Source organism: Sarcophilus harrisii, chromosome 3 (assembly GCF_902635505.1).
Source record: "Sarcophilus harrisii chromosome 3, mSarHar1.11, whole genome shotgun sequence".
In the NCBI taxonomy this organism is placed as follows: Eukaryota; Metazoa; Chordata; class Mammalia; order Dasyuromorphia; family Dasyuridae; genus Sarcophilus; species Sarcophilus harrisii.
The window spans coordinates 484,250,444-484,273,367 of NC_045428.1; the positions used below are offsets into that span (position 1 = coordinate 484,250,444).

At 35.4% G+C, this 22,924-nt stretch overlaps 1 protein-coding gene across 2 annotated transcripts in view; it reads left to right on the plus strand.

Annotated features, from left to right (window-relative positions):
- The first annotated feature begins 5,531 nt into the window (after nt 1–5,531).
- Nucleotides 5,532–22,924, plus strand: part of DDX10 (DEAD-box helicase 10) — a 250,108-nt gene continuing 232,715 nt past the window's right edge. The window contains exons 1-3 of one of the 2 annotated variants that reach the window (XM_031961101.1): nt 5,532–5,931; nt 18,375–18,435; nt 20,317–20,447. In XM_031961101.1, the coding sequence (XP_031816961.1) occupies nt 5,686–5,931; nt 18,375–18,435; nt 20,317–20,447 (438 nt within the window). In that variant the 5' untranslated portion in view covers nt 5,532–5,685. The remainder of the gene's footprint in view (nt 5,932–18,374; nt 18,436–20,316; nt 20,448–22,924) is intronic. The other variant, XM_031961102.1, reaches the window with a different exon arrangement.

Here is a 22,924-nt window from a genome sequence, read left to right on the forward strand (position 1 = left end):
GTGCTTACTGTGTAATCTCCTTAATAGCTAATATTTAATAATCATCTAGTGCTTAGTATGTGCTAGATACTTACTAAGTGCTTTAAAATTATCTCATTTAATCCCCACAGTAACCCTTGAGTTATATGGGATGTTTAGAGAGAATTAGTCTCTTTGGTGTCCACTTGCCATCCAGCTCTCAGGTATAGATCCCAGAAGTTATAGCATATGCAAGGGCCACATCCCTGTAAATTGTCTCAGCAGATGGGCTAAACTAGATTGAGATTAACCAATAAGCTTCAAACCCTTTGGTGAGGCAGTGGGGTGTCTACTGTTAGCATGGGAAGATTTCCCTAGTGCAATAGGCAGATGTGGATATTTTGTTTCAACAGGCCAGGAAGGTAGCAGAAGCACTTAGAGTTTGTTCAGATATCAAAATGCCAAGGGCATACACTGTATCACCATTTGTTCTGACTTTTGTCTTGGCACTAGGCTCTGGTGACTCTGGAAGAGAGAATGAAGTTGATGATTTTGTACAACTCTGCCTCACAAATCCAATTTACTCAAGACCCATATATACCTTTTTATGATTTCATTATTTTATTATTTTACTATGTTACTACTTTGTTATTTTACAATTTTATAATTTTACCTAACTCACAGTCTTGTGGTGATGGGTATATAGATATACACATGCTTATAGACAACAAAAAATTCAATGGACTTGAAAAACAAACAGTTCTTCTCGAGAAAAAACTCAACAGGAATCTTATCCAAATAGCAATTGTAAATGAAACGAGACTGGCAAATGAAGGCTAGAGCTGTATACACAATTTTCTGGAATGTCCAGTGATGGGAACACTGTCAAGCTGGGGTCAGTTTTGCAATCAAAACTAATATAGTCAACATATGTGTATACCCTCCCAAAAAGAGTAAAGAAAGGGCTCATGACAACATTCCCACTACAATGAAAAATCTAAAACACTTTTGTGATGTCCTAAAGCTGGGATGGAGAATATTCAGCCTGGAATGTATAAGATGCCTAGAATCATTTGCTAAAGCAACTGCAGTCAATGATGAACTGAAAGCTAGGTACTACAACCTCTCACTCATTGAGTTCAATAAGTTAATAATTTTGTATTTTGCATGGCCCTCAAATAATGTGAATATCCAAATAATCCTTGGCAGAAAAAAATGTACCTCGCCTGTAGTGTTCTTCTTTTCTAAAATATGATCTTTCTCTGGGAGCAGATTTCTTGCAGGCTTCTGGAGGCAGCCTTAATTTCATTTTAGATCAATAATCTCCTCAAATGCAGCCAAGTGTTAAAGGCCAGTCCTTTTATTGTCTCTTCCAAAATAGCTTGGTAAGCTTTCTTTGGTTCTGAGAACTCTTGTTGCTAGTCCTTTGTTCTGCCAGCTTCAGCCTCCAGCTCTCTCTGAATCCTGGCTCTGGCTCTGAATCTCCCCAACTGACTTCTGGCTCTCAATCTCCTCAACTGACTCCTGGCTGAGGCTCCAAGAGCTTCTTATAGCTTTTCTTTCTCTCTCTCTCTCTCTCTCTCTCGCGAGAGAGCTTCGATATATCTCTTAAAGATGTGACCTCAAAGGTTGACTACTCCTCCGAGAGTGGGATTGTGGGAGCTGTGACTTGTGAATCTCCTCCACTGAACTTGTGAATCTCATACTGAAAACTGACTTGTGAATCTCAAATGCTAATGTGTGAACTCTTAAAGGTGTGAACTCTGAACTAGAGAACTGCTAAGCATGATGCTAAAATTAGACAACTGACTTAACACTTTGTAAGAATCCTAACACCCACCCCTGCCAGAAAGGCTATTTATGAGCCACAGACTCATGGTTCATCTCAATTATTTAGAGCTGATTGAACCACACTGATCATTAATAAAAACAAGATTTTGGAGGGATGGGCTAATCACTTCCAAAGTGTCCTCAACAGTCTCTCATCAAACAATGCTAAAATCATTGACTGTTTACATCAGGTTTAAGTCAATCCCTTTCTAGATGAACTTTTAACAGAAGAGGAGAAAAAAGTCAAGATGATAGAGGAAAGGCAGGAGCTCACTTGAGCTCTTCCTCAAGTCACTTCAAATACTTTAAAATAATGATTGTAAACAAATTCTAGAGCAAGAGAACCTACAAATACAGAGTGAAATAATTTTCTAGCCCAAGAGAACTTAGAAGGTTGGCAGGAAAAATTTGTTGCGACAGGGTGATAAAGGATCCCAGTTCGACCCAAGCCATGTTAGCAGACCAAGACTCAGTCCAGAAGCAGCCTTAGGTTGACTCAATCAGTGACAACAAGAGCTGTTTCTAGACCTCTCAGACCACAGATGTCAGACAACTTAAAAAATAAGCAGGAAAGATCTGTTGCATTTGGGTGAAAGTAGAGTACAGTCCAGTGCAGACCACAGAAATGCAGTCCCAACTCCAAGCAACCAGGAGTAAACTTTGGAAGCCACTGAAAAAGCAGCAGCAGCCCAGAGATGGGGGTGAGGATTGAATAACAGATCAGATGGAGATTTACAGCATTTGCTTTGTAAGCACTGAAGCAAGACTTTGTTGCTTTGCCCATACTTGAATCTGGGTTGTAGACCCAGGGCAAGGAGGAACATTAACACTTGTAGCCATAATGGAGCAGGGAACCTCCTCATAGTTCAAGGGCAGAAAAAAGTGCTTGTGGTCACTCCCAGACCAAATCACAGGCCAGGAGAGGAATAAAACACTTCTCCTTAGATCATAACACCTTGGAAGAACTGAAAACTTATAGATTCCTAGGAAATATCTCTGAAAGTAGCTGCACAAAACCCTTGAATCTTGGGATAATGCACCTTCCCCGCCCAGAAGGAGCCTTATATTTAAAAAGAGTAATAGGCTGAAGAAATGAACAACAGAAAAAAAATTCTGACCAAAGAATGTTACTATGGTGACAAGAAAGATCAAAATATACACTCAGAAGAATGTAGCAAAGAGAAAGCACCTACATCCCAAGCCTCCAAGAAAAACATGAATTGATCTCAGGTTTTAGAGCAGCTTAAAAAGGATTTTGAAAACCAAATAAAAGAGGTGGAGTAAAAATTAGGAAAAGAAATGAGAGTGATGCAAGAAAATAATGAAAAATGAATCAACAACTTGGTAAAGAAAATACTTTAAAAAACAGTCTAGATCAAATGGTAAGAGTGGTGCAAAAAATCAATGAAGAGAAGAATGCCTTAGAAAGCAGAACTGATCAAATGGAAAAAGAAGCATAAAAATTCACTGAAGAAAAAAGCTCCTTAAAAAAATAAAACTTGCCAAAAAGAAAAGGAGTTACAAAAGCTTATTGAAGAAAATGATTCCTTAAAAATTAGAATTGAGCAAATGGAAGCTAACGACTATATGAGAAATCAAGAAACAAAACAAAACCAAAAGAATAAAAAAAATAGAGGACAGTGTGAAATATTTTATGGAAAAACAATTAATCGGGAAAATAGTTCCAGAAGAGATAATTTAAAAAATATTGGACTACCTAAAAGCCATGATAAAAAACAAACCGTAAATATTATCTTTCAAGAAATTATCAAGGGAAATTGCCTTGATATTCTAGAATGAGAAGGCAAAATAAAAAGCCAAAGAATTCACCCATCATCTCCTGAAAGAGATCCCAAAATGAAAATTCTCAGAATATCATAGCCAAATTTCAGAGCTCTAGGTCAAGGAGAAAATATTACAAACACCCAGAAAGAAACAATTCAAGTATCATGAAGCCACAGTCAGGATAACAAGATTTAGCAGCTTCTACTTTAAAGGATAAGAGGGCTCTTTGTTGGGCAAAGGAGCTAGGATTAACACTAAGAATCACCTACCTAGCAAAATCGAGTATAATCCTTCAAGGGAAAAATTAATAATCAGTGAAACAGAGGACTTTCAAATATTCTTAATGAAAATACCAGAGCTGAATAAAAAATTTTACTTTCAAATACAAAGGTAAACAAGAAAGGGAAAGTATAAGGGGCTTCTAAGGTTAAACTATTTATATTACCTACATGGAAAGATGATACTTATAACTCATAAGAATTTTTCATCATTAGGGTAATTAGAAGGAACACGTATAGTCAGAAAGTACAGGTGGGAGTTGAATATTAAGAGCTGATGACAATTTAGAGATGAGAGAAGAATGTACTGAGGTTAAAGGAAAGGGAGAGATAAAATGTGGTAAATTCCCTTTAAATTAAAAAAGGCCAGAAAAAATCTTTATAATGGAAGGGAAGAGTGGGTTCTAAGGGAGAATGATTGAAGTTTATTTTCATGAGAATTAGCTCAAAAAGGCAATAACATGCAACCTCAACTTAGTATAGAAATCTATTTTACCCTACAGGAGAGTAGGAAGAAATGGAATAAGAATAAGGGGGAGCTGTGTGTGTTGAGACAGAAGGGAGGGCAGATTAGGGAAGGGAGTAGCACAGTAATTGTAAGAAGTAGACACTTAGTAAGTGCTTGTTGGGCCCTATCAGGTTGAATTAAACAGGCCCTGAACAAAATGTTTCAATTGAACTGATTAGTGAATTCCCACACCCACAAGGTCTTCAGAAAAAAGGCTGGATGCCATTTGTTAAGTTATGCTTAAGAGTTTATAAAATAGGTTACTGGTTCTCAAAACGTGGTCCGACGATCCCTGGGGCAGCTTAAGAACTTTCTGCAGGTCTGGAAAGTGAAAATTATTTCCAAAATGATGGTAAGACATAATTTGCCTATTAAAATATCCCTCCTTTTACCAACCACATATCAGTGTGTCTGGATTTTTTCATTTTCTGACCAACAAGCAGCCCTCTTATCCTTTAAAGTAGAAGCTGCTAAATCCTGTTATCCGGACTGTGGCTTCATGATACTTGAATTGTTTCTCTCTGGATGTTTATTAATATTTTCTCCTTGACCTAGAGCTCTGAAATTTGGCTGTAATATTCCTGAGGATTTTCATTTTGGGATCTCTTTCAGGAGATGATGGGATAAATGAGAACTTAAAACAAAACATGATAATGGACTGAATGCAAAGGCAGAAATGAGAATCTAACTATCTTCTATCAAACTAAACATTAGAGATTTTTAAAAAAGTATTTCCATCTTTTTACTGATTTTTGTTTTTGAAATTAATTATTTTTCCTAAGAACTATATTTACATGTAATGGACCCGTTATTTTAAATAAATTAATAAATTTGCGTTTTAAATATTAATTTTACTTTTAAATGTGGTAAATAGCTATAGAAAATAACCGACATAAATTAAAATTCTATTATTTTCAATCATCTTGAAGAGTATTAATGGGTCCTTAAAAAACTAATCGAACCACTAAAATAAGTATGCGGGGAGACACAGTTTATGTATGGTATGGTCTAAGATTCTATGGGAGTAAAATCCTCTACTCAAAGTCGGATACTGCGCACGCGTGCATTTAAAAGCCCTGAGAGAGGTTGAATAAGCCCCACCCCTTCCGCATCTTGTACTCGCCTCTTCCTGCCGCAGGAGAACCGAAAGCACCAATTGCTTCCCCACTCTGCCGTGTCGTCATCGGTACGTGCCCCGGTTTGGGAACGCTAAGAGCGGCTGCTTGCGGCGCGCCTGCGCGTGTTTCTCTGTAGCCCCACGCTTCTCCTGTTAGTGTGAGCTGCCTCGGGTCCGGGAAGAGGGAGGCGTGATCTTCGGCCGCCGCTATGGGCAAGCCGGCTTCCAGCAGCCGGGGCGGCCCCGAGACCGAAAGCCGGAGCGACAAGAAATCTAAGGCTCGGAGAGACAAGGAGTCCAGAGCTCGCACCGACCCGGTCTTGAATTTCGAGCGATGGAAGAAGAAACATATCCGCAAGCAGAAAAAGATGAAGGAGCTGAGGAAGCAGCTCAAGAGGCCCGAGTGGCAGGTGGAGCGGGAGACCATCGGCCGCCTGACCACGGAATACCAGAAGGTAAAGGACGGGAAGCGGGATGACTAGACCCACGATGAGAGAGAGTGTTACTGACGAGGGGAGGGGCGTGGCGGGGCACGGACCCACCACGCTCTGACTTAGCATGAAGGGGAGCCAGTGTCCTGACAGACACGGTGGGGGGTGGGGAATGGGGGTGGGGGGGGCAAGTGTCTTGGCGAGGCTCTCTGACAGGACGAAGATGGGAAAGGACTGAGGATGTCCTGCAGAGGTGGGGCTGTGGATTGTAGGCGGAGTCCAGGGAGTCGGGATCCCTAATCCGCCCTGATAGGGGTTTACACGAGAAAGACCCCTGGATTCAAGGGACTACAGATGTTTCTTGATTATTTTTGATCTTACCAGAAAATAGCTACATTGTGTATGAGTCTTAAGGGTAGCTATTCTGGAAGTGCCATCCTAGTAAACTTGGTCATCTAGGAGTAACGTTGGACACTCTCTGACTCTCTCATGCGATATAGTGACTTTGATGTGCATCAAACATAAATGAGTCAGTGCAGAATCATTTTGTCCATGGGAAAATATTTGTTGTTGTTGGAATATTGATGACTTATGCTTTAGATTCTTAGATATTTATTCACTATCCAAAATTTAGGAAGTGCCTTCTATGGACAAATTGTGATTTTAAGCATCCAATTGGGGGAAAATAAAGCGAATAATTCTCACGGCCCCTGTTCTTAGTAAGCATATAGAAGAGGATGGAATTGAGGTGTGTGAAAGAGAACTGAAGAGGCAGGTTGTGGCCTGGAGATAAACTAGAGCAGGAAGAGTTAGAGTTGTGGTATTAGGAAAAGGATCTGGCGTAGTAGTCACTTAGAAGTTGAGGTATGGGGCTGTCGGGTGGCAGAGTTTGGGAATGAACATTTCCTTGGTGAGATAAGACTTGGTAATCAAAGGGAGAAGCTCAGGTGAGAGTGTAGGGAAATAGGTAGTGGAAGTACAAGGAAGTTGGAAGATGAGTGTTATGGAGCCAGTACAGGAGAAATTAAGATGTTGGAAAGGATTCAGTATGAGGATTATAAATTTTGGAAGCTATTGCAGTACCTGGAAATAAAGCAAGAATACAATGCAAGATTGATAAATTCTTCGACTACATTTAAAAGAATTTAATGTATAGCAATGGTTCTGGCATTAGGGGAAAATTTCTTTTCAGCTTGACATTTTTTCTTTAAGGAATCCTATTTAACAGCAGCCCAAAAGCTGTTGTGTTAAAATTGTCAAGGAAAGAGAAGTAGCTGTTTTCAGTGGGTAGTAAAATATTGTAGATCTGTACAGAAGGTGTATTGTGTTCAGGATCTGTGTTCTCTCTGCCACATTCTATCTGCTGATGTCCTTTTGAGTGCCTTGTTTCTGTCTATTTGCGTTCTTTGTCACTAATTGAAAAAACCAAATTTTGCCTACCTTGATCAAATGATAATAAGTTTTTAGTTTAGTTTACAATTCGATTTCTTAATTGCTTAGAAATTGGATAGAATGCCATGAGTTTCTTTAGATATCTATTGTAGAATGCTATAGGAATGGATTTTGTATTCTGTAGGTAACATTGGATAGTGGTCTCTATCTGTATAAAATACATATGGTACTGATTGCATGATAGGCAATTAATGAATATGTATTGTTGACCTTATTGAAGTATTATATATTTTTATAAACATTCACTAGATTAGTGGCTATTGCTTATAGAAAGACATAGCAAGCGCAGGAGAATGAGAAATGATGGCAATTGTATCCTAAAAGAATATAGGCAGTCATTCATTCAAACATTCAATCAATGAGTATTTATGAAGCATCTTTTTAATACCATGTACAGTGCTAGGCACTGGAAATAGAAATATAAAAAATAAAACAGTACCTTTTCTTAAGGATCTTACATTGGATCGGGAAAGTTTTTCTCTGTCTCTGAACTCTGACTCTGTTTATATATATAGACAGAGTGTGTGTGTGTGTGTGTGTGTGTGTGTGTGTGTGTATACATATAGCCAAAATAAATACAAAATGGATACAATAAAGTTTAATACAGTATAATTAGGGGATCTTATAGAAAATGGTACACGAACTTAGTTTTGAGGTAAGAAATTCTATGAAGTTGGAAGTAAGGAAGGAATACATTTCATCCCTGGAGGATAGGATAATGTAGTGACAGTGTGAATAAAGAACAGTGAGAAGGCTAGTTTTGTTGGATCTTAGAGTACAGGGAATTATGAAATAAGAGGTTGGAAAGATAAGATGGAACTAAGTTGTAAGGGGCTGAAAAACCAAACACCAGTAAATCATCATAACTTAGTGAATAAGTAACCAGCTGGGTCACATCCCTGCTTAAGGAAAATCAATTTGGCAACCATATAGAGGATAGAGTGGTGTAAGAGAGAGACTTGTGGCAAGGAGATTTAATTTGGAGGCTATTGCAGTAGTCTAGGAGAGAAATGATAAGGGTCTGAATTAAGATGTAGCTATGTGGGTAGAGGAAAGGGTTCAGATTTGTTGTGGAGATAAATGCTAGCTTTGACAACTGCTTAGACATGTAAGATAAGGAAGAGTGAGGAATTGAGGATAAAGCTGAGATTTTGAACTTGAGAAACTAGAAGTATGGTGTTGCTTTTGACCGAAAGTTTGGGAAAGAGGAAGGTTTGGGGGAAAGATAATTAGTTGTTTTTTTTTTTTTTTTTTTTGACATGTTGAATTAGGGATATCTCTGGAATATTCACTTTGAAAAGTCCAATAGGAAGTTGTATCATGGAAGAGAGAGTAATGATAAATGACTGATAAATATGTGTTAAAGTTACACATTTATATGAGGAAAAAAACAGTTCTTAATGGAATGGGATCAGAAAAGTATTCCTGGAGGGGGGTGGTCTTTGAGCTAGATCTTGCAAACTGTATAAGATTTCAACAGATTTTGACCTTGTGAGACTGAAAATTACCTAGGTATAGATGAACAAAGGTATGGATGTGGGAAAGCTAGGGACATGTTCAGGGAAAATGGAAATTAGTTTTCCTTGCCTGGATTATAGAATATATAGTCAGTAGTAGTATAATGTGCACGCTAAATAAGATAGTTTAGAATCTTGAATGTCAATAGATTTGAACTTTATTCTCATTTCAGCGGTGTAGTGACATGATTGAATCTGTGTATTAGTAATCATAATTTGGTAGTATTAAATAGGATGTGTTGGAAAGAGAGAGACTGCCACCTAGGAAGTAGTTGATAAGATGACCTAATGAGGGCCTAAAACTGGGTTGTTGGCAGGGAATCTTATATAGAGGATGGGTTGGAGTACTACCAGTGGAAACAGAAAGGAATGGATTTAGAGAGATTTCAAAATGAAATAGGAGTTGGTTACTTTTTTTGATGTCAAGGGAAAGACAAGATTCAGATGATTATGTTGTGAATATAATTGATAAGAAGATGCTAATGTTAGAAATAAGGAAGTCAACAAGCATGTTCTAGGTGAATAGAATATGATGTAACACTATGGTTTATATCAGTAATTTCAAATAAAAATGGGGGTTATTAATCTATATATAAGGATCCTCCTGGACTGCATATTGACTATTATTTATATTTTATTGTATTTTTGTTTATTGTTAAATATTCCCCTATTACATTTTAGTCTGGTTTGGGTTATATTAAGGACTACAATGTGGTCCTCATGTGGCCTGTGTTGTTTGATCCATCTAGTTTATGCTATAGTTGCATTACCCAAAAATGGCAATTAGGTGTTGAATTTCTTTTAGCTACTCATGAAGGTATGTATTGCCTGTGAATTGCACACACTGATATAATTACAAATCCTTGGAATATATGATTTTCAAAATATTTTACATGTTATATAGTGGATTCATAATAATCCTATGAAGTGTGTAGCAGGGAGTTAAACATGTTCTGGGGATAAATGAAAGAAAGAATGACAGCTAATCTTTCTGTCGTTTGTGAGCCTGTGTCCTGAGTTGAATGAATCTGCTTTTTCTGTAGGAGTTTATTGTTGTCTTCTGCTTCCATGTATGTGTCGTTATAGTGTATATAATATATTATATATATATAATATATACATATTTATACACATATGTATATATTCCTTATAATATATAGCATTTTGCCATACTGATTCTAGAATCCTCTTTTCTTTAAAACCCCAAGATATCTATTCATTTTGCTTAGGCTGGTAGAACTAATGAGCGTGACAGTTAAGTTGGCATTCCTTCCTACCATTCCTGGTCGTTTAGAAGATATCTACTATATTCTTTGACTTTTTTTTTTTTTTTTTGCATATTTACAACTATGATCTTTTCTTGGACATTAGATTTCTTTTGTTGCAGTTAAGGTGGTATTAGCTTTTTTGTTGGCTCATCACACTGCTTGCATAGTAGAGGTTATAATTGGCCTCCCTGTATGCCATCCCATTACATATCAAGTTATTTTTCCTTATAAAATCCAACATAAAGAAAACAGGAACAGAAACATGGACAATTAAGATGCAAGTTAAATTAAAGCTGAAACTGGATGGAAAGTTTGAACTGAAATTTGCTATCCTTCAATTTCTCCATTGTTCCCTAGCCACTATTTGTTAAACACTATATCACATATTAAGAGTTTTGGATTTGGAATGAGAGAATGTGAATACAAACCCTAACTCTGCTATTTTAGCATTTCTGTGATTTATCACTTAAAATTTTCTGGGCCTTGTTTTCCCTCATCTGTGAAATGGTGGTGTTGGGCTAGACCTCTAGGAATCTTTCATTTCTAAATCTATCAACTCACACTTACATAACACACAAATGCTTTTCCACCACACTCTGAGATAATGCAAATATAATTATCCCTATTTTATGGATGAGGAAACTGAGGTGTAGGAGATGTTGGCTTGCAATTTAACCTATTCTTGATGTGTATACTGCCTTCTAAAATACCATTGGTTTTGATTTCTGGTTTTCCTGTATATTTGTTGGTTTTCCTTCCCTCCCCATGTATATTTATATATCACAATATCCTTTATATAAATATACCTTTTCTGTTTATATGGTTTATTTATTACTGAGTTATTGTGAGGGTCAAATAAGATGATATAGCTTCTGTAAATTTTCAATTGCTTTGGATTGTTCATTTACTAGAATTGTTTTGATCTGGGATTAACTCACATAGGAAAATACTGCTTTTCCTAATCCATTCTTGAAAGCAAATAATATTTTTAAAACAAATTTTTGAGAAAAAGGAAGATAAGAGTTTATATTTTCTTTAGGGTGATTTATTTAGGTTGTAAGGGTGATGACAATTTGATTTCATTATAGAAGTAACTATTAGATTTTTTTTTTCTTCAGTAGTATTTTATTTTTCTAAATACTTGTAAAGATAATTTTCAGCATTACTTTTTGTAAGGCTTTGTGTTCCAAATTTTCCCTTCTTCTCTCCCTTGCCTTCCTTCCCTAAAACAGCAGGTTATCTGATATAGGTTAAATATGTTAAACATATTTCCATATTTGTCATGTTGTGCAAGAAAAATCAAGCCAAAAGGGAAAAAAAAGCACATAAAAAAACCACCACCACAACAAATGGTGAATAACTATGCTTTTGGTCTCCATACTTTTCTACTCTGGATGCAGATGACATTTTTCCATCCCAAGTTACAGGTTAGTTCTTAAGGGCAGTAGAAAAAAATTAAAAATAAAAAAATTATTAGGTAATCACTCATTTGGTGTCAGTATAAATTTAATCTTCCCTTTTATTGTTCTCTGCTTCTATTTTCTTCATTTTTTATTTGGGAAGCATGACCAGAACTTGTGTTCTGCCAATGAATACAGGGTTTTGAGAATACAGAGCTAATTCCATGCCACAGTGAGGTGGACTTAGTTGTAGGAAAGGTTGTGATCTGAGTTGATGCAGAAAAGGAAGGAATGGGAAGGAAAGTGAATAAACATTTATGAAGCACTTTTATGTATCAAGCTTTTTGTGTGCTTTTTATACTTTTTATAAATATTGTCTCATTCAAATGAGTACCCACACTGATGAAAGAATAGAATCTTGAGTTGCCTAGTATCATAGAATTAGAATTGGAAGGGACATAAGAGGCTGTCAAGCCCAGTCCATTCATTTTACAGATGAAGAAATTAAAGCTAGAAGGTTTAGTGACTTGTTGAGGATCACATAGTTAGAAAGTGTCTGAGGGAGATTTTGAACTCAAATCTGAACTCCCAAGTCTAGTGCTCTGCACTTCATGCTTCCTTTCTTGCTCACTAAATATTTGCTTTAGGGGAGAAAGCAACAGTTTGTCTTGCTGTTTACAAACATGTACAGGTCACCCTTCTCCTCCTTAAAAGCTTTTTACTTGACCCTACTAGCTTCTCAAACTATCATTTTATAGCCCTTCTTTTCATAGTCAAATTCTTAGAAAATTGTCTACCCTCCTTTTCTTCCTTACATACTCATTTTTCAAGTAATTGAGAGTCTGGCTATTGATTCTTTTTTGACTGGGTTTTCATCTTTCCAGTTTTTCTGACATATTACCTCCCTCAATGCATTCTAGCATCCAGCCATACTGATCTCTTTGATACTTTGATACACAAGACACATCATCCGCTTTCTCTGCCTATGTGAGGGTTGTTTGCCTTCACCTCTTGAAATTCCTAGTTTCTGTTGAAACTTAGAGAAGTTTTAATGATACATTTTATTATTTTTTTATTTAGTATTACAAATAATGTTTTTTAAAGACAAAAAAGGAAAAAGAAGGGAAAATCTGCATAACATCGACACATTGAACACATCTGTAAATGTGCAATATATGACACTTGTACAAAGGGATGAAAGTAAGGAAGATTTTGTATTTTTTCTTTCACTGTCCTGCGCCCTCTTCTCTATACCCTTTCTCTTGATAATCTCATCACTTCCCATGGGTTCAGTGATCATTTCTATGTTGCTGATTCTCATGTTTATATATCTAACCCTTGTTTCTCTCCTGATCTTCAGTTCTGCATCACTCTGCCTGTTGAACACTTTGAATTGGTTGCTCCATTGGTATCTCAGATTGATCATATAAAACAAAATATCTTCTGTCTCCCAAATCCTTCTTCTGGTCATCTAGGTTCACAACCTTCAAATCAATTTCAACTTTTCACTCTTCCTCTCCTAACCCATCTAATTAGTTGTTAAATTTTGGCAGCATTACCTCCACACCTCTTGCATCTACCCCTTTCTTTTTATTGACATGGCCCCTTTCCTTGTTCAGTCCCATTATTGCTGCTTGACTATTTTATTAAAATAAGTTCTTTGGTTTTCCTCACTCAAGTCCATTCTTCTTTTTGATCTGTTCTCCACACTGCTACCAATGTGACATTCCTGAAGTATAGTTCTGATTGCATAACTCTCCTGCTCAGAGCTTCAGTGGTTCCCTTATACCGGTTGGATAACCTGCAAACTTCTCAAGTGTACTTCATACTCAGGTTTATTATATACACATTATTCCATACACTTTCTGTTCAATTCATACTTTCTTATTTGGTATTCTTCATACATGATATTCTGTCTCTTGTCTCCTTTCAGCTAATCAGCAGGTATTTATTAGAACTCTACCAAGATCTATGCAATATGCTACAAAGTACAAAGACAAATATGAAATTGCTTCTTCCCCTAAAGGGATGTACTTAATGTTGGAGAAGGAACATATTTGTAAGTTTAAGCAAAATATATAGAAAACACATACATAAACAATAAACAAAATAAAGATAATTTGGTGAGGGGAAAGGCAATAGAACTGGAGATTTCAGAAATTTTTTCATATATAAAATAGCACTTGAGTTGAGTCTTAAAAGAAACAAAAAGTTTTAAGAGGTAGATTTGTATGTAGGCTTAGCACAGGCTGCCCTTTCCATGCATGGATGCACTTTTTTCTTCCTTCCCCCATTTATAAACTCTGGCTTCCTTTAAAGTTTAGATCAAGATCACTTCTTACCTCAAGCCTTTCTTGATCTTTCCATTTGCTAGGTACCTTCTTTTCCCCCTAGTACCTTGTGTATATTTTCCATTTAATTTTTGCATTTGCCCATAATAGTATATGGGCCCCTTTATTTTCGTTTTTGTATCCTTAGGTCTTAGCACACTGTCTGGCACATAGGAGATGCTTTACGCATATTAATTTGGTTGTTTGACTACTGATCAGTAGAGTGAGATAATCTTTCAGTGTACATGGGGTTGTAGATGGGCTATACCAGAATGGATGAAGTGTTAATGTTTTTTGAAACTATAGGTAAGAAGATTGGAGGTTAAAATGCACATTTTTTTTTTTCCAATTCTTACTATATTTGGAGTCTGTTTTTCTTCCTTTTTATATTAGAATTGAGATGTAAGCAATTAAAGTAGAGAAAAGGGAGCAGTTAAAATGAAGGAATAGCAAGTGAAGAAGTACAGTGTGAGAATCAAATAATGGTACTGGTAGGTGTAACACAATAGTGAGAAGACATTAGCAGTGGATAGGATGAGGATTATAAAGTTTAACATCTATGTAGGAATAGGCAAACTTGAAATACATATCTTATAATCTTTGTAGGTTCATTGTTCTCACAGCTTCTTGTCCTAAATTTGATCTATTCCTTAGCAGTGGTAACTTTTCTCATAAAAGAGATTTGCAGGGAGGAAGTTGGGGAAGAAAAGAATGATAACCTTCTGTGGGGAACTAAAGCATCTATTTTTTGTAGTTTCCACAAGTCCTTTGCAATTCACTTTGAAAACCAGTATTGAAAACTTTTTCCTCTCCTTGACATTTGTTTCCTTAAAAAAAAAAAAAAAAGGAACAAATAGACCTGTATTACACTTAAAGGTCATGGTTGACAATACAGTAGTTGAACAATTTCATTGTGCATTTGGTTCCTTGAAAGAAATATATTTTTTTTCTTCTGGAGTCCAACATATTCAGGGAAGAGATGCGGTATGTCTTTGTCTACTTGTATTGTTTTTCTTGGTGTTTGAGAGGTAGGCTCCAGTGTGGCTACTTAATTGAGGAAAAGGCAAACTAAAAAAAAATCTTTATTCATTCATTTATTCATTTATATTATGACTTTTTATTGACAGAGCCCATGCCTGGGTAATTTTTTTTTACAACATTATCCCTTGCACTAACTTCTGTTCTGACTTTTCCCCTCCCTCCCTTCACCCCCACCCCCAGATGTCAAGCAGTCCTATAAAAGTTAAATATGTCACAGTGTATCCTAGATACAATATATGTGTGCAGAACCGAACAGTTCTTTTGTTGCACAGGAAGAATTGGATTCAGAAGGTAAAAATAACCTGGGAAGTAAAACAAAAATGCAAACAGTTTACATTCATTTCCAGTGTTCTTTCTTTGGGTATAACTGCTTCTGTCCATCCTTGATCAATTGAAATTGAGCTAGATCTTCTCTTTGTCCAGGAAATCCACTTCCATCAGAATACATCCTCATACAGTATTGTTGTTGAGGTATATAATGATCTCCTGGTTCTTCTCATTTCACTTAGCATCATCAGTTCATGTAAGTCTCACCAATCCTCTCTGTATTCATCCTGCTGGTCATTTCTTAGAGAACAATAATATTCCATAGCATTCATATACCACAGTTTACTCAACCATTCTCCAATTGATGGGCATCCATTCATTTTCCAGAAAAGGCAAATTTTCTAAAAAAGCTAGTATTAGATTGAAAATGGCAAAATGCAGTAATCCAATAATTACATGTCATTTTTAATATTTTGGGAGCTTATTCTATAATCGGGGCTCTGTCTTATTATTAGAGCTACAATAATTTTTGAATAAAATATTAAGAGATTCATTTCCTGCCCTTGTGCCCATTTTCCTTCTTCCCCAGCATTTGTTCCTTAAAATGAATTGTAGGCATTAAAAGAACATGTAATGTGTTATGTTTTTAATATGTAAAAGCAGAGGGCTAAATCCATTTTGTGTTACATTGAGAATTCTGAAGGATATGATGTGAAAATGAAAAGTCTCAAGTGTAATTAATAAATTCAACAAGTGTAACTTTTCCCTCCTTTGTGAATTATAAAAAATTTGACAGCATATTCCAGATCTAAGTAACTTCCTTTGCTTTTTAGCATCTGCTTTAGAGTAGTTCTGCTTCTCAGAACTTGCAATAGATGGAGGAAATTGGGTTTGTTACTGAAAAGCATTAATAATGAATATTTGATAAATTAAAGTTTAAAGGAAAATGAAATATTAGTTATTGTTTTTCGAAAGAATAGGAAAGATGTCTTGCTTTACATTTCCAAGTTAATGCAAAAAATGTGTTAACTGATTTTAGTTTATTTTTGAGAGAATACAAATTGAACATTTCTCATTGTAGTCTGCAAAACTGCAAAATGAAAATTTCTTGAGCAGTGAATGTCACTCATTTCTGTAAATTGACATTACTTTTAATTAAAGATTCATAAATCACTAGTGTGATTGTGATTTCTCTTTGGGCTAGCATTTTTAAGGTAAATTATACTCACCAGAGCATCTTATATGTCTTGGGAAACATGGGAAGAAGGTGAAGTTGAAATTAGTGGAGAAGAATTTCTTTGGGCACAAAGATTTAGAGGAAAAAAAGACTGCTCTTGAAAGTTTTATATTCTTTTGTGGGAGGCAGCATCTGGGAAAGGATTTAGGAATACAAAGCAATATGAAATATGTAAAATATTTTAAAAATTGGATGAGGAACTGCTAAAGGGACATAGAATAAATTTTTTCTTTTTTTACAAAGAAAAAAAATTTTTTAGGACTTTCTGGAAAGGACTGGAAGAACTATCTATTCTAACCCCATCATTTTACATGTGAGAAAATAGAATTAAAAATGGTGTGTATTTGTGTATATATGAATATATGCTATTCCTGAAGTAATTAGGAGTTTAGGTTTTCATTTATGGAAAATTTTGACTTGGCATATGAGAAAATGTTAAACAACTAATTGTCCTGTGGAGACCCAGGACTTTTATATACCATGCAGAGTTTCTTTTTAGAAGTTTTAGGATGAGCATCTTCCCAGTGATTGTTCTGATTATTCAGTGTTTACATTTTAGATGTTCTTGGAGTCTAACTGCTTTTTGAAGAAGAATTTAGTTTAGAAGTACAGACTGAGATCCTTTGCGTTAAGACGATTTGGGACATTTAAATATAGAGTTTGCATTAGTCAATTAGCATTTGGTTTCTGCTCTATTTTCATACGATGTGTATCAAAGAAGGGTGGCTAATTTCCACACAGATGCCAAACATATCTTCCTAGAGCAAAAGTCTGATGTCTTATTTTCTCCAGAATCTTCAGTGATTCCCAATTTCCTCTAGATTAAAGCACAAATTGCTTATTTTTTTTTTTTTATTAATTTCTTAAGAACTTAAATATGGAAGCAGCTAGATGGGGCAATGGATGGAGCACTGGGCCTGAAGTCAGGAGGACTTGAGTTAATCTGGCCTCAAGACACTTAACACTTATTAGCTGCAAGATCCTGGGCAAGTCACTTAACTCCAATTGTTTTGTCAAAAACAAACAACAAGCAAACAAAAACCAATAAAGAACAATAAATATGAATAGTTTCATATACAAAGAAAAACAAACTTTGAATTAATTTTATTATGAATAGCTTGTTGACACACACATATACACACACACATACTTTAACATGATATTACCAGATAATACTAACAGTGCATTGTCTAAGTCAATGTTTTATATTTCTTTCTGCTTATTTCTACGTATTTTAAAATATTTCACTGATTCTTTTTTTCTTGAATCCCTTTCATTCTCTCTTTTCTATGACTCTACCTCCACTAAATAAGACTTTCTTTGTGACAAATACATGTAGTCAAACAAAGCAAATTCATGTTGCTCATGTATGGATATGTCTCTTGCTGCAATTCTAGTCCATCACTTCTCTGTCAAGAGGTGGGAAGCATGCCTTATCATCAGTTTTTTGAAGTTGTGATTGGTCAGTGCATCAGTTAGTATTCTGAAGTCTTTCACAGTACTCTATGGCTTGGAGAAGGACAGAGAATCAAAGATGTGGACCTATAGCTTGTTGTGTTCCTAACCGTGGCATAGAAGTAAAGGAAGAGGGAGAGAGGAAGAAGACAAGAGTGAGGGAGACTTAAGAGAATAAAGAAGATTCAACTGTAGGTTTTATAGTGCTCAGGAATTGGAAAGGTAAATTAGATTTAAAGATTGTGGTCAGAAAGGAGGACTTGAGTTCAGAATCTTAGCAAGTGTACAATTCTGTGGAATAAGGTATAAAGTGTGACCATGCTGGGGTTTGGGTGAAGTGGATCAAAGTGTATGGTTGTTGACATTTTAGATCTCTGAGGTCAGAATGGCAAAGCTCACCAGCATCAGTTTTGAAGTCCTTGGTGGTGACAGGGGAGAGGGATAGAGAAGACGCATCTTTTTTTCATGTTAATAAATAATAACTTTCTTTTTTCTTCCAGATAAATGTAAATGAAATCATGAGATTTTCTGATTTTCCTTTGTCCAAAAAAACATTGAAAGGTAGGTATGTGGATTGAGATTGGGCAGATTGAAGGAATTCATTAAATATATTTAACTATGTTGTTAAGTGGGTAAAGTAATGAACCTGAAGTCAAAAGTTCAAATTCTGCCTCTGACACTCATTAGCTATGTAACTCTGGACAAGTCACCTCTATGTACTTTAGTTTTCTTATCTGTTAAAATAAAAATAATAGTAGCATTTACTTTACAGGGTTATTGGGAGAATCAAATGAGTTAACAGGTAATGATTTTGCGAATGTACCTGAACATATTTATAAATGTTATCCATCTGTCTGTTTATTCTTAGTGGTGTTATGGTTATTATATTTGTTCATAGGCCAGAGGGAATATTGGGATTAATATAATCCTACAATCTCATTGCTACCAATAATTTGCACATTTAATCACGCTCTCTCTATCCCAAGAAACTGCTGCTGAGAAATTAAAAGTAACTGACTTAAAACTAGTTTTAATTCTTCTCTTTATTTTTCTAAGAGCAGGGGTTTTTAATATGGAGTCAGTGAATTTTTTTTTTTTTAAAGCAACAATGTGATGGAGTTTATTCCTATGAAATACGAATTCCTTAAGAGTTTTAAAAGTCCTTGTCCATCTGGCTCCTATTATTTCCAGGTTTATTCATAATTTTTTCCTTCATGAATCTGTGATTCAGCTAATCTGGCCTACATGAGTTTCCTTTAAGATGATATAACTCCTGCATCTGTATAAGGTGTTTCCCATGTCTATCTCTTTCTTGCCTCTTCTACTTCCCTCCCTGAGAAACTAGCTAGGGGCAACTAAATGATGCAATGGATAGAGCAGTGGCCCTGAAGTCAGAAGGATTTGAGCTTCAGACATTTAACATTCACTAGCTGTGTGACCCTGAGCAAGTCACTTAATCCCAGTTGCCAGAGAGAGAGAGTACGCGCACGCACCAGCCAATAGGTCACCTTCAAGAGGAAAAAAATTTGTACATTTTTGAGTATCATTTCTGATCCCCTCAAGAAGATAGCATCTTTTTGATTGTACACTGGACCCTTCTGTTTATTTGTAGCCATTAGAATATAAAGCTTCTTGAGGCAAGGATCACTTTCCATTTTGTCTTTGAATTTCAAGAACCAGAATAGGTATAGAGGGGGGGAAGAATGGTTAATCTGAGGTCCTTCAATGTTTCTTTCTTTCTTTCTTTTTTTTTTTTTTTAATAATAGCTTTTTATTTTTCCAAATACATGCAAAGATAGTTTTCAACATTCACCTTTGCAAAACCTTGTGTTCCAAATTTTTCTCCCTTCTCCTTTCCCCACTTCCCTAGTAAGCAATCCAATATAGCTTAAACGTGTAATTCTTCTAAACATATTTACATTTTGTCATGCTGTGCAAGAAAAATCAGATCAAAATGGAAAACAAAACATGAGAAAGAAAAAAAAGCAAACAAATAACAACAAAAATACTGTGCTATGATCTATTTATTCTCCATTCCTTTTCCATAGCGCTCTCTCTAGAGCTGTCCATGGTTCCTTCCATCACAAGTCTGTTGGAATTGCCTTGGATTACCTCAGTAAACTTTTATTTAAGAAAAATTTTGATTATAATTTCTGCATCCTTGTTTTTGTAATCTTAAATATTTTATTATATGCATTTAAAAATGTTCTGAAAAAGCCTTCACCAGATTATCATCAAGGGGGTTTATGACTCAGAAAAGGTGAATAATTCCTTTTTTTTGTGGAGGGATTGAAAGGCAATAAAGGAGTAAAAAGAAGTCAGGAGGAGCCTCTGAATTATTAAAATTTAACTGCATTTTATTTCAGGAAAGCTCTTGGTACTTTCTAAGTTGTAACAGTTTTTCTTAAAACATGTCAATACTTTTTTTCTATAACATTTCAGGCCTGCAGGAAGCACAGTATCGGATGGTGACTGAGATACAGAGACAAACGATTGGTCTTGCTTTACAGGGTAAAGATGTGCTTGGAGCTGCAAAGACAGGATCAGGCAAAACTTTGGCTTTTCTTGTCCCTGTAAGTATTTTTTGTTATGATTATTTGGATTATGGACCAGAAATGTGTGTTGTTTAACAAGTGAGGTAGAATAAATTGATGAGCTTTAAAAAAAAATGGATGAACTTCTGTTTATATTAATTCTTTAAGAATTGGTATAGAATACTTTCCTCCGCCCTTCCCTGTTCCTTCATTTTTAAGTCATTTGGGTTTATATTGCCTCACTTTTCAGACAAATGGAGAGATCTATATATTTTTAAGGGAAAAAAAATCTCAGAGTACATATTCTTATATTTGTATTGTGAACATCATCAACCCATGGTGATTCTTATGGCATAGGAATTTTGGGCTTGTAGTTTAGAAGGCTTGGGTTCAAATCCTGCCTCAAACACTTAACTAACTCTGTGACCCTGGAGAATTTATTTACTCTCTTCCTGCTTCTTTTTCCATATTTGTAAAATGAAGGGCTTGAATTCAATGACTTCTAAGTTTCCTTTAGTCCTTAATTGATGGTCCTGTGATCAGCTTGATTTTTTTTCATGGGGAAGAAAAATTCAGCTTTCATTTTTGTAGAAATAAAAATTGACATGAATTTTTCTAAGTTCCTCTGGAGATTAATTCTCTAACTCCAAATTCTCACTGAGACTTTTTCAATGTCATATTTTGAGATCCTTTTTAGAAAGTTCCTTTGTATTAAACTTGAGGGCATATTTGAGCTGAGAATTTATTAGAATCTAAATTAGAAAGTGAAATGTATATCTTTTTTAAAGTGCTTTTCATCTTTTCTTCATTGGTGAACAAAGCATGAACCTTTTTAGTTTATTTTTTAAAATTTGAATTTGAGCAATAGATAAATGGTGATGCAGGACCAAATACCAGGAACCCTCTTTTAGGATTGGATATATAGATCTCTAGGAATCGTGTGAGTAGAGATCATAATTGAATTCTTGGGAAGTGATGAAATTTCTGAGAAACAGAATAGAGAGAAAAGTGAAGAGGGATCAAATTAAAGCTTTGTTATATAGTCTTAGCAAAATTCCTTACCTATGGTCTGCATTATTCCTTAAATGAAGAAAGCAAAATTTATTTTATCATTTGTTCTCTGGATTCCAAATTATTTATTAAAAATAATGAATTTGAGATGCTTCTTAGTGTTTTTTTTGGGGGGACGGGGAGTGGTGGTGGTTGTGATAGTATCATCATGTATGATAACAATAGCTAGCATTTATATAGAACTTTAAACAATTCACAGATATCTAATTTTGTCCCCCAAAACAACCCTGGGAACTTCCATTTATTTGTAATTGTTAAGATGCTATAGTTATCCCCATTTTACGTATGAGCACACTGACCTGTATCAGGGACCCATATCTAGTAAGTTTCAGAGACAGGGGTTGAGCTCATATTTATTTGACTCCAGATTAAGGGTTCTATCCACTGCCAACTTGTGCCTACCAACTTTGTGTTATTAAATTATGCTTACTTTGTTTCTGCATCAATTTATTCTTCTAATGGAATTACTCATATTTTTGATTGTAATAACCCTTCATTCCATGTCATATAATTACATTCTACTCAGTCATTGACCTATTGAAGAACACTTTCTGGGTTTTTTCCAACACAAAAAAGTCCTGTGAATATTTGGACCTTTTTCCTCCTCCTCCTTTTTTTTTTTTGGCAGAGGTAATTTGGGTTAAGTGACTTGCCCGGGAGTCACACTTAGGAAGTGTTAAGTGTATGAGGTTGGATTTGAATCCAGTTCTTCCTGACTTTAGGGCTGGAGGTCTATTCGTAGTGCTACCTCGCTGCCCCATTTCCTTCATTTTAAATGCACAATGGTAGTAGTGGTAGTTGATGGTGGCAGTGGTAAAATTTCTAGGTAAAAAGATGTTAATAGTTGAATTAAACTTTTCTAACATAATTGATACTTCTTTTTGTTTGACTAGTTTTCATAGTCAAATTACTACAAGAGTTGATTGTGCCATTTTCCTACAACCTCGTTAATATGACTTTTTTTCAGCTTCTGCAAACATTGTCCCTTTTCTGAGTGTGAGGTAAAGACTTAGAATACTCTTGATTTGTGTTTTCTTTTATTGTTGATTTGGGACATTTTTATGTGGTTGTTGAAAGTCTGGGTTTTTTTTTTTCTATGAATTTCTTTTTCTTTTATTGATTATTTATCTTTTGGGATATATGGCTCTTAATATATTTGTTTTAGTTTTTGATATCTCAGACATCAGGCTTTTTTCAGAGATATTAAATACAATGACTTCCCTTTGTGACAGTTTCTTTTTAAATTGTAGCAGCATTGATTTTGTTCAAAACTTTTAAGTTTCATATAATTGAATTGGCCTTTTTTCTTATTTATAATCATCTCTTTCTCTTGTTAGGATTTTCCCCTTGTAGTTGTGAAAATTTCCCCATATTAATGGTGTGACTTTTTATATTTAAATACTATTTATTTATAATTTATTGTGAAATATACTGTAAGATAGTGA